General features: G+C 41.0%; 1 protein-coding gene across 1 annotated transcript in view; it reads right to left on the reverse strand.

The window, feature by feature from the left end:
- DPH1 (diphthamide biosynthesis 1) overlaps nt 1-14,753 on the reverse strand; it is a 393,607-nt gene that overhangs the window by 34,705 nt on the left and 344,149 nt on the right. The window contains exon 7 of the mRNA XM_073667680.1: nt 3,724-3,792. Coding sequence (XP_073523781.1) covers nt 3,724-3,792 — 69 coding nt within the window. The remainder of the gene's footprint in view (nt 1-3,723; nt 3,793-14,753) is intronic.

Raw genomic sequence — 14,753 nt, forward strand, 5'->3', positions numbered from 1 at the left:
GTACTCGGAGCCCGATGACGCCAGGCCCCACTTCAGCTAGATGTGCTGCCAGCAGCCGACGTCAGCGTACACGCGACTGGGCGCATGGCAGTGACGTCATGCGCCTCGTCGCTAGGACGCTGAAGTCAGCTGCCGACTACAGGAGACAACGCTGCGCAGGAAAAGGAAGGCGAGTAGGAGCGTTTATTATGATTGTTTGTTTTTATTATGCGATGAACAGCGACGCATATACAAGTATGGGGGAGCATATACCAGGATTGGGGGGGGGGAGGGCATATTCATGGATGGGGCATGTACCAGGATGAAGGGCAGAGACAAGGATGAGGGAGCAACATATGTACAAGGATGGGGGGGCAACATATGTACAAGGACGGGGAGCAACATATGTACAAGGACGGGGGAGCAACATATGTACAAGGACGGGGGAGCAACATATGTACAAGGACGGGGGAGCAACATATGTACAAGGACGGGGGAGCAACATAAGTACAAGGACGGGGGAGCAACATAAGTACAAGGATGAGGGAGCAACATATATACAAGGATGGGGAGCAACATATATACAAAGATTGGGGGCAGCACATACAAGGATTGGGGGCAGCACATACAAGGATTGGGGGCAGCACATACAAGGATTGGGGGCAGCATGGACCAGGATGGGGGCAGCATGGACCAGGATGGGGGCAGCATATACAAGGATTGGGGGCAGCATATACAAGGATTGGGGGCAGCATATACAAGGATTGGGGGCAGCATATACAAGGATTGGGGGCAGCATATGCAAGGATTGGGGGGCAGCATATGCAAGGATTGGGGGCAGAATATACAAAGATTGGGGGCAGAATATATACAAGGATTGGGGGCAGCATATATGCAAGGATTGGGGGCAGCATATATGCAAGGATTGGGGGCAGCATATATGCAAGGATTGGGGGCAGCATATATGCAAGGATTGGGGGCAGCATATATATATAAGGATGGGGAAGCATATACCCGGATGGAAGGGGGAGCATATGCTTTATATCTTCAGTCTCATACCCGTGCTCCTGTTTGTGGCTGTTTTCGGTTCCCCCCGCTTGCTCTCTGTATGAGTTGTTTTTCTAAACTAAAACCTCAGTATTCGGATTAAATGGCCGTGTTGGCACTTGGCGATAAATAAGTGGGTTTTGGGTTGCAGTTTGGGCACTCGGTCTCTAAAAGGTTCGCCATCACTGATGTAGCAGCTGTGCGCTCCTGTCTCCTGAGCAATACACCTCTCGGGGCTTTTTGACTGTTTGTTGGAGGTGTCTCAGGACCTGAACCCCTACCAATCTGCTTGCAATTAAGAAAAACATTAAAAATAATAGCAAAAGTTTAGTTACTCTTTACATTTTTTTGTTTTTGCACTTTGCTTCCCTGTAAAGTAGAAGTCCACTTTTGAACATCATTCAATGTATTAAATATCCAGATATACAGTGATCTACAAAGAATATGAAGTGATTGATGTGTAGCTATAGCATTTCCCACGGCCCATTCTTATTCTATGAGGTATTCTGATTTCCGCTGAAAGACAAGACAGTTAAGAATTTAGCAGAGCTTTTGTAATGTAAAGTTCTCCTCTTCATACATTTTTCCCACATCAGATTAGCATACATACATACATATCCATAGTACAAATTGGAAAATAACGTTTCAAAGTGGATCTATGTTTTAAGCCTGCCATTAAGCTCAGCCTCTATAAAGTCAGACCTTTTAGCCTGATCCTCAAGTTTCAGAGCACCCCATCTTTTTCAACTATTAAAAATTAAACTCTAAATGTCATGACTTATGGATTAACCTTATTCAGAGGATTAGGCCCAGTTTCTCAACCCTTATCCCTCCATTACTATGTGTGTTGATCCAAGTTTCTGAACACATTTTAAGCTTTTACACACAAGATTTAATCTAGATTTCTGAATATCCGCGCACTTAGTTCCAGTCTGAACTAAGTGTTCTTTACCTGAGCCCCAGATTAACAATGCATTCAACAGACCAAATGCAAATCCATTTTTGCTGTAATCTGAAGAGGAGCAGGATTCAGGCCATGTCAACGACATATGAAGTAAGGACAAAGCAAATTAGATGGCCTAATCTCCTTGTTCGTCCACTGTACAGGGCTCGGCAAACACACATTTTATGCCGGATCCACACTGACGGCGAATCTGTGCACTAATTTATAAGAAACATGTATTCAGGTTCCCTGCATCACATTCAGAAATGCAGAGTACATAACAAGTCTGGTGTGTAATGCTTTAAACCCCGGGAATGATCATGAAACAAGCCCAGCTCAGCATGAACATTATTTATTGAGGATAAAATGTGGAATATTTAAAAAGCATCTCAAAGTTATTCCAGAAAAGTGAGCCAAGGAAATAAACAGGCAAAATAAATAGTATATGCAGCCGAACATCATAATGAAGGGCACGAAACACACAAAAGTGAGTAATTCTCTCTGACCTGCTATAGTTAGGATGAATAATACAGACACTTTGGCGCTATAGTTACAGAAACCTGCACACTGCATCCACAAGCATACGTTTTCATCGTCATTTGGATGTCTATAAAAGCCTTTTAATACATTACAAAGATAGTGTTTTTCTTGGAACATACATTCAGATGGAACAATGGTATATTCAGCCTCTAACCTACAAAGGCTGCAGAGGAGAAGAACCTTGACTTCTGCACCGATCTCTGATAAAGTCGCTCTGTGTACCGAAACCCTATGATAATCTAGCTAGGCTCGTGGACTTAAAAGGTTCTTTAATATCCTGAAGCCTCGATCTAAAATATCATTTTTTTGAAGTATGCATGTACATCATCAAAAGTTTACCTATCAAAAATATGGTGTATCAAATCCAGAATACTAAAAAAAAAAAAACATAAGCCGCTCTAGGCTATGGTGTCCTGCGACCCAGACCACCAACATACCTAAAAGATCTAGTGCTCACAATCTCATGCCAACACCTTTCAAAATGTCATATTATTAGAATAGGACCCTGATCGGGACCTTGTTCTATGTACCAGATCAAAAAGCCAGGCTGTTCATGTATTACATGGTTGGTCAATCATCTGGACTATGGTATACTATGGCCAGAGGCACCTCTTCCCTGTAATAACAGCTGAGGGTTAGAGAAACTGGGTCAACTTTTTAACAAGGGCATGTCTCTATAATACATCCATTTTAATGACAGTCCATTCGTAGTACCAAAAATAACTGTACCAACTCATGCATTTCATTGTAGCTGTTCATGAAATGCTGTTCCATCACTCCTAGCACATGCATGCACAGCTTGGCTGAGTGTGCATGTGTTCTCAAAAAGGAGGAATGAGTCACAAAATGGATTGGGCATGTTGAATTTCAACATGCCTGATCCTTCCTTCTACTGACATTTGCTACGAAAGGAGAGTCATGACACCCCTGAACACATTAGATATTTGGCAGGTTTGGCTGACATTGATCTAATGGGTATGACCACCTTTATGCAGGCTGAAGAGAGCAAACCAGGATTTGCAATCAGTGGAGAAATGGGATCAGTGGGGGCCACATAGTTTCGTAGTTTTAGGGTAGACTTAAGTCCATCGAGTTTAACCTGTAGTCTAAACTACAGGATTATTTTCTTATGATTGACATCTTTTATGAATAGATGGTCACAAAACCATGGTGACAGGCAATAATAGATAAGAAGCCAATCATAATACCCGTACCTGAAAGCTTTCGTGTCGGGGTTGGCAATCATTACTGACTCCAGATGAAAGCGCCCATCGCCCAGATACCTACAAACAAACAAGCAGATATTAAAATCCTAAAATGCAAGGCAAATATTTAGACGTGTGTGAATAATCATGGGATCTTTTGGAGACAACTACACCCTCAGTAGTATATCAGAGGTGTAGCATATACAACGTACCATTGCTGGCACTGGCATCACTGTCGTGAAGGGTACCCCTGTGTAGCGAATAGATAAACTGTGCGGATCATATGTATAAGCATTTCCCATACTTTCCCAACCAGAAACATACCAGAAGTTCTTATATAAAAATATTTTTCAACCCAAATAATTTCAGTCTCGGCCTACTGCACTTTTCGATTTTCTGGCACCTGGCAGGCATCCTACAATCCTACCATGGGGGCCAACATTACATAAATAAAGTGCGGAAATATCTTAAATTCCCTTTTCATGGAGAACTGTATTCAGTCATCTCCTCAATGGAGAACTGCTGTAGCTAATCCCTCGCTCTCTGTTCTGTGTGCAGGAAAGATCACGGAGCACTAATAAGTGTTGAATTGAGGTAGACGGGTATAATACAGGATTAAGGATCAGATGCTGATCTTCCTTCCCTTAAGCATCCTTGGATAGACAATGTCAGAAATAATGAGGTATTCCTGTAGCCTCTTCACTAAAACTATTTCTCCCTTCTAATAATGAGCTCTGTTACAAGCGTCACCTTGACTGGCCTCGGTATAAACTCCATTGTCCTCTCTACGTCGGGCACATATATAGTATCCATGGACCACTGTACAGTGATGTCCTGTCATCCTTAGACAAGAATTCATTTCATCTTCCTTAAGGCATTTTGTGTAAAAAGAAATACCCAGAAATCTATTTTATCAAATGGGGGGATAGGGGGCATCCATATAAACCTTATTCGGACCACCAACGTGCTTCTGTCACAATCATCATTAGCTCAACACAAGAGTATCATCGAATGTCTACTATGTATTTGCGGCAAAAGTGTTTTATATATCCGAGCTATTCGTGAACACATAGAAGTATGGATTTATACACACGTGTATGTAAAATAATAAAAAAAAGGTATCCTACACAAAAAGCCTTGGATCATTTGCCTATCCAGACATGGCGAATCTTTCTGACAGGTTCACCAATGAAAAGTATGATTTGACTTAATGGTTCATATACTTTCTAATAAAAGGTATCCTTATATGTTGTTCCATAAACCCAGCTGCCACATATAGTAAAAAATCACATTAGTATTCCAATTTGATAGTTACATAAATGGAGTTGATTATGGCAGAATCTCTATCTACTGAAAGACATTCATAAGACTGATATAGCTAAACGAAGCACCAGAATAATCTTTGGAGGTCATAAGTCTGATATACCTAAACAAAGAACCAGAATAATCTTTGGAGGTCATAAGACTGATATACCTAAACGAAGCACCATAATAATCTTTGGAGGTCCTAAAACTGATATACCTAAACGAAGCACCAGAATAATCTTTGGAGGTCATAAGACTGATATACCTAAACGAAGCACCATAATAATCTTTGGAGGTCCTAAGACTGATATACCTAAACAAAGAACCAGAATAATCTTTGGAGGTCCTAAGACTGATATACCTAAACAAAGAACCAGAATAATCTTTGGAGGTCCTAAGACTGATATACCTAAACAAAGAACCAGAATAATCTTTGGAGGTCATAAGACTGATATACCTAAACAAAGAACCAGAATAATCTTTGAAGGTCATAAGACTGATATACATAGAGGAAACGAAGCACCAGAATAATCTTTTGAGGTTATAAGACTGATATGCCTAAACAAAGTACCAGAATAATCTTTGGAGGTCATAAGACTGATATACCTAAACAAAGCACCATAATAATCTTTGGAGGTCCTAAAACTGATATACCTAAACGAAGCACCAGAATAATCTTTGGAGGTCATAAGACTGATATACCTAAACGAAGCACCATAATAATCTTTGGAGGTCCTAAGACTGATATACCTAAACAAAGAACCAGAATAATCTTTGGAGGTCCTAAGACTGATATACCTAAACAAAGAACCAGAATAATCTTTGGAGGTCCTAAGACTGATATACCTAAACAAAGAACCAGAATAATCTTTGGAGGTCATAAGACTGATATACCTAAACAAAGAACCAGAATAATCTTTGAAGGTCATAAGACTGATATACATAGAGGAAACGAAGCACCAGAATAATCTTTTGAGGTTATAAGACTGATATGCCTAAACAAAGTACCAGAATAATCTTTTCTGAGGTCGTCCATTAGTAAACCAGTGGCCGTGTTCTATATGTTGTGTTTGGTTAGTCCGGCTGGTAACAATATTCTACCATGCCGTATCATTTGTTTGGTCTTGATTTACCATGATTAGGATAGATGGACAGAAGGGCCACTGGTCTTGGCTAAATTTAGTTAGAGATTGCACCACTGTGTCTGATTTTTTCCAGAATCTAATTAACATTCAATTTTAGCTCAAATTAATATGTATTAAAATGTTATTTTACCATCGCAGAGGTATAAAATAATGGAGACGCCTCTCTGCTGCTGCTTTAGTGTTTGGTGATGTCAACGCTCAACAGGGCTAATATCCACTGCAGATAAATTACTGGGTTCATCAGATAGCGCTCCTCTACATTGGCCAGTGACTGGCTGCAGCGGTTATTAAATATGTCCAGGAGTGATGAACGCAAGTGCTTGTTACCAGAGTTTGCCGAGGGTGCTCGGGTATGCACAGAGTATCGCGGGTGCTTGAGTGACATGTTTAGGTGCCTGCGGCCGCATGTTTCACGGCTGTTAAACAGCCAGAAAACATGTGGGGAATGCCTGACAAGCACGGGCAATCCCTGCATGTTTTGTATCTGTTTAACAGCCATGAAACATGCAGCCGCAGGCACCTAAACATGTCACTCGAGCACCCGAGATACTCTGTGCGTACCAGAGCACCCTCGGCAAACTCCAGTAACAAGCACTTGCGCTCATCACTAATCTCCAGTACAGCACAAAAGCATAGTACAATAAAAATCAAATACCAACATAACACCATCAACACTGAAATGCTAGGTATTGCCTAATTTTTATTTACTGCCAGCATATTTTGCAGCACTATGAAGAAAATGCACTTATCCTAATCTTATTTCCCTATCTCAGGAACTCAGAGAGTAAAGGCCTATTCATGAAAAGTCAAGGAATGGAGTTGCATGGTGTAGAAATGTGGGGGAAAATCAAAGGACTTGGACACCATTCCAGCTGGATCCAGCATTATGTGGTTGTTGTGTTGCAGACCAATATATAACAATAATTGTACGGGATTATCTTGTCTCGTCTGATCAATGTCTGGATTCTAAATGTTTATTTCTTTATAAAATATAACTTGAGTGACAGCAAACGTATGGAGTCACGGCTCCAAGCAGCTTCTTGGGTCAGACCTGTCAGTCATCGATCTGTTATGACACCGACGGACAGCTCAACCTGACAATAGGATCAAATAGATGTGGCTGCATTTATAGGATTAATCGCCTTGGTCTCTATAGTGGGCTACTGATCTACCACCTTGGACTAAAGCCATTAAAGTCACTGCGCTGGTTGCCAATTATCTCCTATGGATTATCCGATCATGCACAGCGTGCCACAGTGACAAACACATCCATACAAAGAGCCGGCGGCTTGAAAGGTTGATTTATATTGTGTTTACAGGTGAGCAGAGCAAAAGCACAGAAGACACAGAAATATGGTCTCTTATTTCTTTCTATTTATGTAGGTATCAGGCCAAAAATAACTGCAATAGAAGATGTACTCTTTGTTATATTTCTATGTAAGCAGTCAGGCCATTCACGTATCACTGGTCATCCTCTGATTAAACCAAAGTAACGTGCCCCTTTCCTAAACCAAGAGCAGATCCCTGGCTTACAATACTCGGCTTTACTGGTGCTTATATTTTACAGGACCTAAGTTATAAACTTGATTTGCTGAGAACTACCCTCGGTATACTGACCTAGCTGCAGATTTTAATTTTAGAGCACAATTATGGTATTCATTTATAAGATTCTTTCCAAAATATGAACACAAAACTGACTAGCTGAATCCTTCTAAGCTCTATGTAGAAACAGGAGGTCTCTTTTCCCTGCATGAATCACCCCCCTCTTCAGCTCCAGACCCAGGTACTCCGCTACCCCCCCCCCGCCAGAGACATTGCAGTGAGGTAGAGTTGTAGTTCTAATGATAACTCATGCAGGGAAAGGATTCAGATAGTTTTCAATCAAGTGATGTTGTAGACCTAACGGAAAAGACAAGAATTAACTGGGTAGAAGGGCAAAATGAGCAATTGTAAGTACACAGTGCCACAATATATTGCAGTTATCATATTATAAGAGGATAAAAATGTTGATGGGACTGCTTCTTTAAGGAAATTGACAGGGACATTGTAGAGAACTTGCCATAGTTGTTCTGCCGATATGTAAAGCTACAGTGAAGTTGGGATCAGGGCTTTCTAGGGTCGTCTTCTTCAGTTGCTTGAAGACAGTTCTTTATGACCTTGGATGTGCGCCTGGGGTCATTGTCTTGCTGCATTAATCTGCTCCAATACAGAAGTAATACAAGTGGGTTTCTTTTTCTGCCTTTATTTTAGACAACACCTGGACCTCCCGCAGTTCTTTTGGATTGGAGTTAGAGCACCATATAAGCCCAGGGTGCCCTCGTATAATGGCACCTGGAGATGGGAGCAATCAGACTCTCTATTGCTTGATTGATAACATTATGCTTAGTCCACAACTTTTGGGAAAAATCACCAGCTCCACTGAAAGATTAGCACGACCATGTCTGCAGGGGGCATCTCCACAAAAACCTTCAATTTGACCCCCCAAAACTTTCATTCTGATATTCCAGTCTTGATGCCATTTTTTTAAAAAAACCTAGTACTCAGTCTGGTCTCTACTTTGTATATAATTTTAAGTATAAATGACCTTCTAAAGACTACTGCTGACAAAAGCATTAGAGATAAGTTTTTTGGCTTTCAATCCTGAACACATTTCCAATTTTGAAGAGACGTTGGCTGCACATCCCTACGTCAGTATGACAGTGGATTGGACCCACTTCCATTTTGAAATATCAGAATTCAGAAATTTTGAAAACCATTTCATACAGATGGCAAATATTGAGGTTTTGTACCATGGGAATAGTAATTGAGGTAAACATTTTATATTAAGACAATGCAGGTGCTGTGACTGCTACTGGTTCATTTTGTGTAGACCCAACCCAGAAGTGAGAAGTGACAAGTAGTGCGGGAGCAGGGACAGGTAGGTAGGTACTTATAGTACATTGTATGACCATCTCGGACACCCCTTTATATTGGCTGATCTGAAATAAAGAAAGGGGCAGTGTCGGACTGGTGTGCCATGTGCCCACCAGTACCCAACTCCACGGTCCCACTTTTCAACTACACCCAAATGTGACATTATTCTCAATCACAAATTTATATAACAATGAACTGGGTAGATTGTTAAATGAATAAGATGCCGGCCTTTGTGTGTACATAATGATTCAAGTATATTGTTCCAAGTACTGCTCATATAAGAGGGTGGAGGCCCACCGGAGGATTCTCCTGTTCTCCTGTGGGCCAGTCCAAGCTTGGATGGGACTATTTATTTTACTTTTAGGGAGCAGCAATTTTAATAACTTGCATAAAAACCAATGGAGAGAGTCGTATGCATTCACAGTCCCTTGCTTTCTACAGTTTGATTTTTGGAACAAGTGACCATCATGTTCTTGATTGCTGAGAATCCATTAAGTCAAGTAATCACCTATGAAACACTTATATAACATATACTTTCAATATGTCATAAATGTCTCAGATGTTAAGTTTTATTGTTTTTTAATCTGACAACATGGCCCCCAGATGAAAAAAAAAAAAAAAGATGGCAAATTTTTGCTCTAATTGTTTATTGCCCTAAACGCCAAATTAGAAATCAGTAGCTCCAATGATTGTATCTGTGGTTTGGCGTCCGTATAAAGTAATCTCATTACAGAGGCTGCCGTATACTTCCATGTACAATTTTGCATGTATCAGCATCTCCGTTAGCCTGGCTCTCTCCTTCCCTCAGTCCCCGTCTCAATTCTCTGTCCATCACCTCATGTCTCCTCTCAGTGCTCTGCCGTAACTGTCTCTGCCCGCAGTTTGCTGCCAGTAATTGAGTCGTATATCAGGACAGATAATAGATGGGAGGCCAGAATGTAATTGGGGAAGAAAAATGTCCAAAGCCAGCATCACAGGAGCATTAATTTTATTTAAGGACAGCAAATTAGAGCGCGTTCCTCTCCCATCACCTAATTATTTTAGGTAATGAAAATGCTTAATGTGGTGTGAATTCTCTGAATTACAAACAAAATAAATAAATATCTGCCGAAGGAGAAAGAGTGCGAGAAAACCAGCGAGCGCTCCAATAAATAATGGTAGGAACAGAGAGCAACCGATCCCAGGAGAGAGGCTGTAGGAAACAGACAAACGCGGGATGAGAGGAACGCATGGCAGCGGAGAAAAGCAGAGCGGGGATGATCCAAGCAGCTTTCAGCTGCAAAATCAGACATGATAAAAAGTGTGCAAGCTTAAAAACATTTTCACAGACACTGGCTCATCCATAGCCGGGAGCTACTTAGCGGAGCTATTTTTATATGTCAACAGTGCAGTACCGGAGCACCTACACTCCAGAGCACCTACACTCCAGAGCACCTACACTCCAGAGCACCTACACTCCAGAGCACCTACACTCTGAATTCACTGCACTAATCCAGCAGATCGTGCATAAATTATGCATATACTTATTTTGTCAATGCTAATCGTACAACATGCTGTTCTTTGTTTTACCATCGCCAAGAATTGGAGTGAAAAAAAAAACATATTATCCTCCTAAACATGTGAAATCAGTAATTCCCCAGAGGCCTTCAATTGTCAGTCTTGTTTTAGCTCTTAGATATGTTCCATGACTTCCCCATGAATAATCGAGCATACCTTTACAAGTATTCATGACATCACATACGGTATATAGAAATTTTATTACAGTTCCTTGCTACGGTAAAGCACAATCACTCAACTCATCCAGATGAGGAATAACACAATTATTACAATCTGGAGAGAAACGCTTCCATGTAATGGAGTTCTCATCATTTTCATTTTCCCAAGTCATTTTCAATTAGCTTCTATGGTGGTACATTTACTAGGGGGGGAAGAAAAGTATAGATTGTGGAAATAATATTATTCACCACACTGTGATAAAAGACATCTGAATATTCAATTAAACCTTTCATATAGGAGAAACGGAGGCAGAAGGCGACCTTTAAAGTGGGGGTACTAAAAACAAAGAGCACTGGTTTACCGATGATATAATGCAAATAATGTACAAATGTGTAATGTAGTCCTATAATTGTGACAAGCGAGTTAAACTATGTGTTATTCATATTATTAATTCTGATGTATTTCTCTTTTTATTCAGCATGGTAGGTCCCCTACCAGTTACTTAAAGGGAATTTAATCACCAGTTTTTTGATATGTAATCTGAGAGCACCAGAGTCCCTGGTTACAGGGATGTGCTATTTACTGGGCTGTGTATTGCTGTTTCAATACAATCAGTTTTATCAGCAGGAGATCATTACAGGACAACTTGACACGTGCAGGATAGTCAAACCCCGCCCCCAGCACTGATTAGCAGCTCTCTGTCACTATTCAATGTACACTGTGATATACACAGCTCAACAACTGAGCTTTGCTTAATCTGCAGCAGAGAAAACTGTGATTATCATACCTGCTTCACCCAGTATGCTACGTGATACATCGCTGGAATTGGGGTATTTGTCCCTACGTCACGGTACTGTTAGATTACATAGCAAAAAAACTGCTGATTCCCTTTAAGGGTGACTTAATACCACATTTTATTCATGGCGCAACAAAGGGAATATGTCAGTATGTTTTCGCTACCCCATTTGAGAGCAACAGGATGTAGGGGCAGAGAACTTGATTCCAGCAATGTATCACTGACTGGACTACATGCTGTAATTTTTCTATAAAATCTGTTTTCTCTGCTGCAGATCAAGCAGTTCTCTGAAAGCTGAGCCTGGTATAACCCCACCCACATCGCTGATTGGCAGCTTTTTGTGTACTCTGTGCATAGGCAGAAAGCTTCCAATCAGTGGTGGGGGCGGGGTTATACAGAGCTCATAAATATGGAGGACTACAAGACAGCAGGTTTACTAGTCCTCTAGTGATAATCTCCTGCTGATAAAACAGCCATATATAGAGTGTAATCCAATCTCTAATTTCAAGGAGAGACTAATATAACATAATTATGGGTGCAAGCCACAGTGTGGAAGGAAATCGACTCAAATTTGAAGAGAATACAAACTTTACATAGATATTGTCATGGTCAGATTACAACCCAAAATCCAGTGCTGCAGTACAACTCTTTAGAGCCAAGAGGTTGATTGTGAACCTACTTGACACAGCATGATATGTTTACAAGGGCTTTCTCATACAGAAGACCCTTTTTTGCAGTTGAAGCTAACCCAGCAATCAACAGATCACCATAAAGGATGGATCAGATCTTAGATCCAGTTCCTACTGGGGAAGCCTGTATAGGAGACACTTTATGACCACCATATGCCATAATTGGTCGGCTTAATGAGTCAATGTTTGACAAACTAGGGTTCACTAGAAAACAGCACGGACAAAATGCCTGGTATAGAGGCTGTGAACAGATGAAAACCAGAACATGTAGTTAAGGATTATTGAGTACATTATCCAACTGGCACCAAGTTTTTAATGTAGTAGGGGTTCATGTCCTTATAGGTGGTGTCTCATGGAGACATGCTAAACAAAAGCTGGTCTTACCAGTAGCCTATAGTGTAATGAGCGGGTGGTATAAACTAGATTGGCACAACACCGGTCCCTCTCTTACAACACCATGCTTTTGGCGATGGAACATCTTGGTTCGGGAGGAGGTACTTCCACCACCCTAACTCAGGAACTGGTTTTGCCATAAATGTTTAAGGATAATGCCCCTAAAGACCCTCATATACCTTATGCCTTTCTGCTTCGCTTCCTGTGCCCTGGCACCAGCTCTGTTGTCATTGCGATCACTTCCTCTTTAGAATCCTCTGCTCCCTTATCCCTACATTTCCCATCATTCCTTGTGCTGGGTTGCAAGTCAGCAGTGAGCACAGACTTGTAACTCCGCCTAAACCACGCCCACTGTACCCCAGCATCACAGACTGCATCAGCATAATGTCCTGTACAGGACACTGCAGGGAATACAAGCAATGTACAAAGCACCAGAACACCCGCCTTGCCATAAATATTATCCCCTACTCCTCCTCACTGACTGATGATCGATAGAATCGATGGATCGATAGATACATAGTGAGATACATCCACCCATCAGTTTCCAGAGCCCAGGCCTGAGGGAGATTTTGAGGTTGGATCACAGGAAGCCAAGAGATTCTCCGCCAGAGGTCAAGTGAGCAGAAGAGCAGCTCAGGCTACAGCAAGGTTTGCAAAAGCAAAGTATTTAGTGAAGATCTTCTCTATGGCAGTTTGTTCACGTGAAAGCGACTTGTAAAGTAGTGGCCAATCCCTTTAAGCATCGATGGCAATTTAGCATGTTATTTAACCCAATTAAACAGGCTAAGGTCTAAGGTTTTATCATTCATCAGTCCCCTTATACCATAATACAGAGTGTGAATGTGTTTGCCTGATGTAAATACTCTTAGGCTATGTTCACACGTTGCGTTTTTGCAAAACCTGCTCTCTTGGCAGTAAAGAATAAAGAAGCGGCTTACAAAAAGCAGGTTTTGCTGCATTTTTAGATGCATGTTTGCTGTGGTTTTTGCTGCGTTTTTACTGTAGCAGCATGTTTGCTGCATTTTTTAGCTGCATGTTTGCTTTGTTTTTTTGCTGCTAACATTAATTGGCCCCCCTAAAAAAGATGATGCAACTTCCTTAGGTTTTTGCAGCAGAACTTGATACATTTTTTGCTGCGTTTTTGCACTCATTCCTTTCTATGGGTGAAAAAACGCTGAAAAAACACTGAATGAAGTGACATGCTGCACTTTGCAAAAATACCGCAGTTTTCCCATTTAGTCAGGAAAAAAAAACAACGTGTGTGCATGAGATTTCTGAAATCTCATTGCTTTTGCTGATACTCTAAAACGCAGCTTAAAATTTGCATAAAACAGGCAGCAAAAAGCCAACGTGTGAACATAGCCTTACAGTGCCCATGTTATAAAGTACCTGGTTGGATGCTGCGTTACATGGAACCCAGAATACTTTTCTCCAGCATAAATTGAAGAAAAAAGAAAAGAATGACAATCACCCACGGTAACGTTAGTACTCAACAATATACTACTGTACATTACATTTCTGCATTAAATTTGCATGTGTGGTTAATATATTCGCCATTACTACGTACCAAGAAGAATTCATGAGCCAAAATCTAGAGCCAAGTGTTGGCAGAGAGAAATAGATAGGGAGATTCATGCTTTCCTAAATGCATTAAGTGCATTCTGGTGTATACAGAGAAGACAAATAACACTGACGCTTAAAAGTGCAAGGGAAGCTTTTAAATTAAATCCAAATAAAATGAGAAACTACAGGATCGAAGCACATAGATTTCTTGCGAACAAGAATTAAACAAGTCCTAAACAACATAACTTCACAAACACAGGTGTAAATACAGAAAAGTTTGCATATCTTGAAAAAAAAACAAAAACGCTGCAGCTCAAGAAAAGAACAGAAAAGAAAACTCAAACTTCAGATGTCGGGTGCCTGTCTGACAGCACCTCTCCCAGTGGTCGTATCAGCGGTCCCACATCTCCCAGAAGTCATGGCAGTGGTCTTCCCTCTCTATTTGCTGTGGTATTCTCTCACATCCGCACAGGGTATTACCCCTTTTAGTCATAGCAGTTTCTCCCCACTACGCACAGC

The sequence above is a fragment of the Phyllobates terribilis genome, unplaced genomic scaffold (assembly GCF_046119375.1).
Source record: "Phyllobates terribilis strain yellow unplaced genomic scaffold, ASM4611937v1 Scaffold_2__4_contigs__length_985480577, whole genome shotgun sequence".
Lineage (NCBI taxonomy): Eukaryota > Metazoa > Chordata > Amphibia > Anura > Dendrobatidae > Phyllobates > Phyllobates terribilis.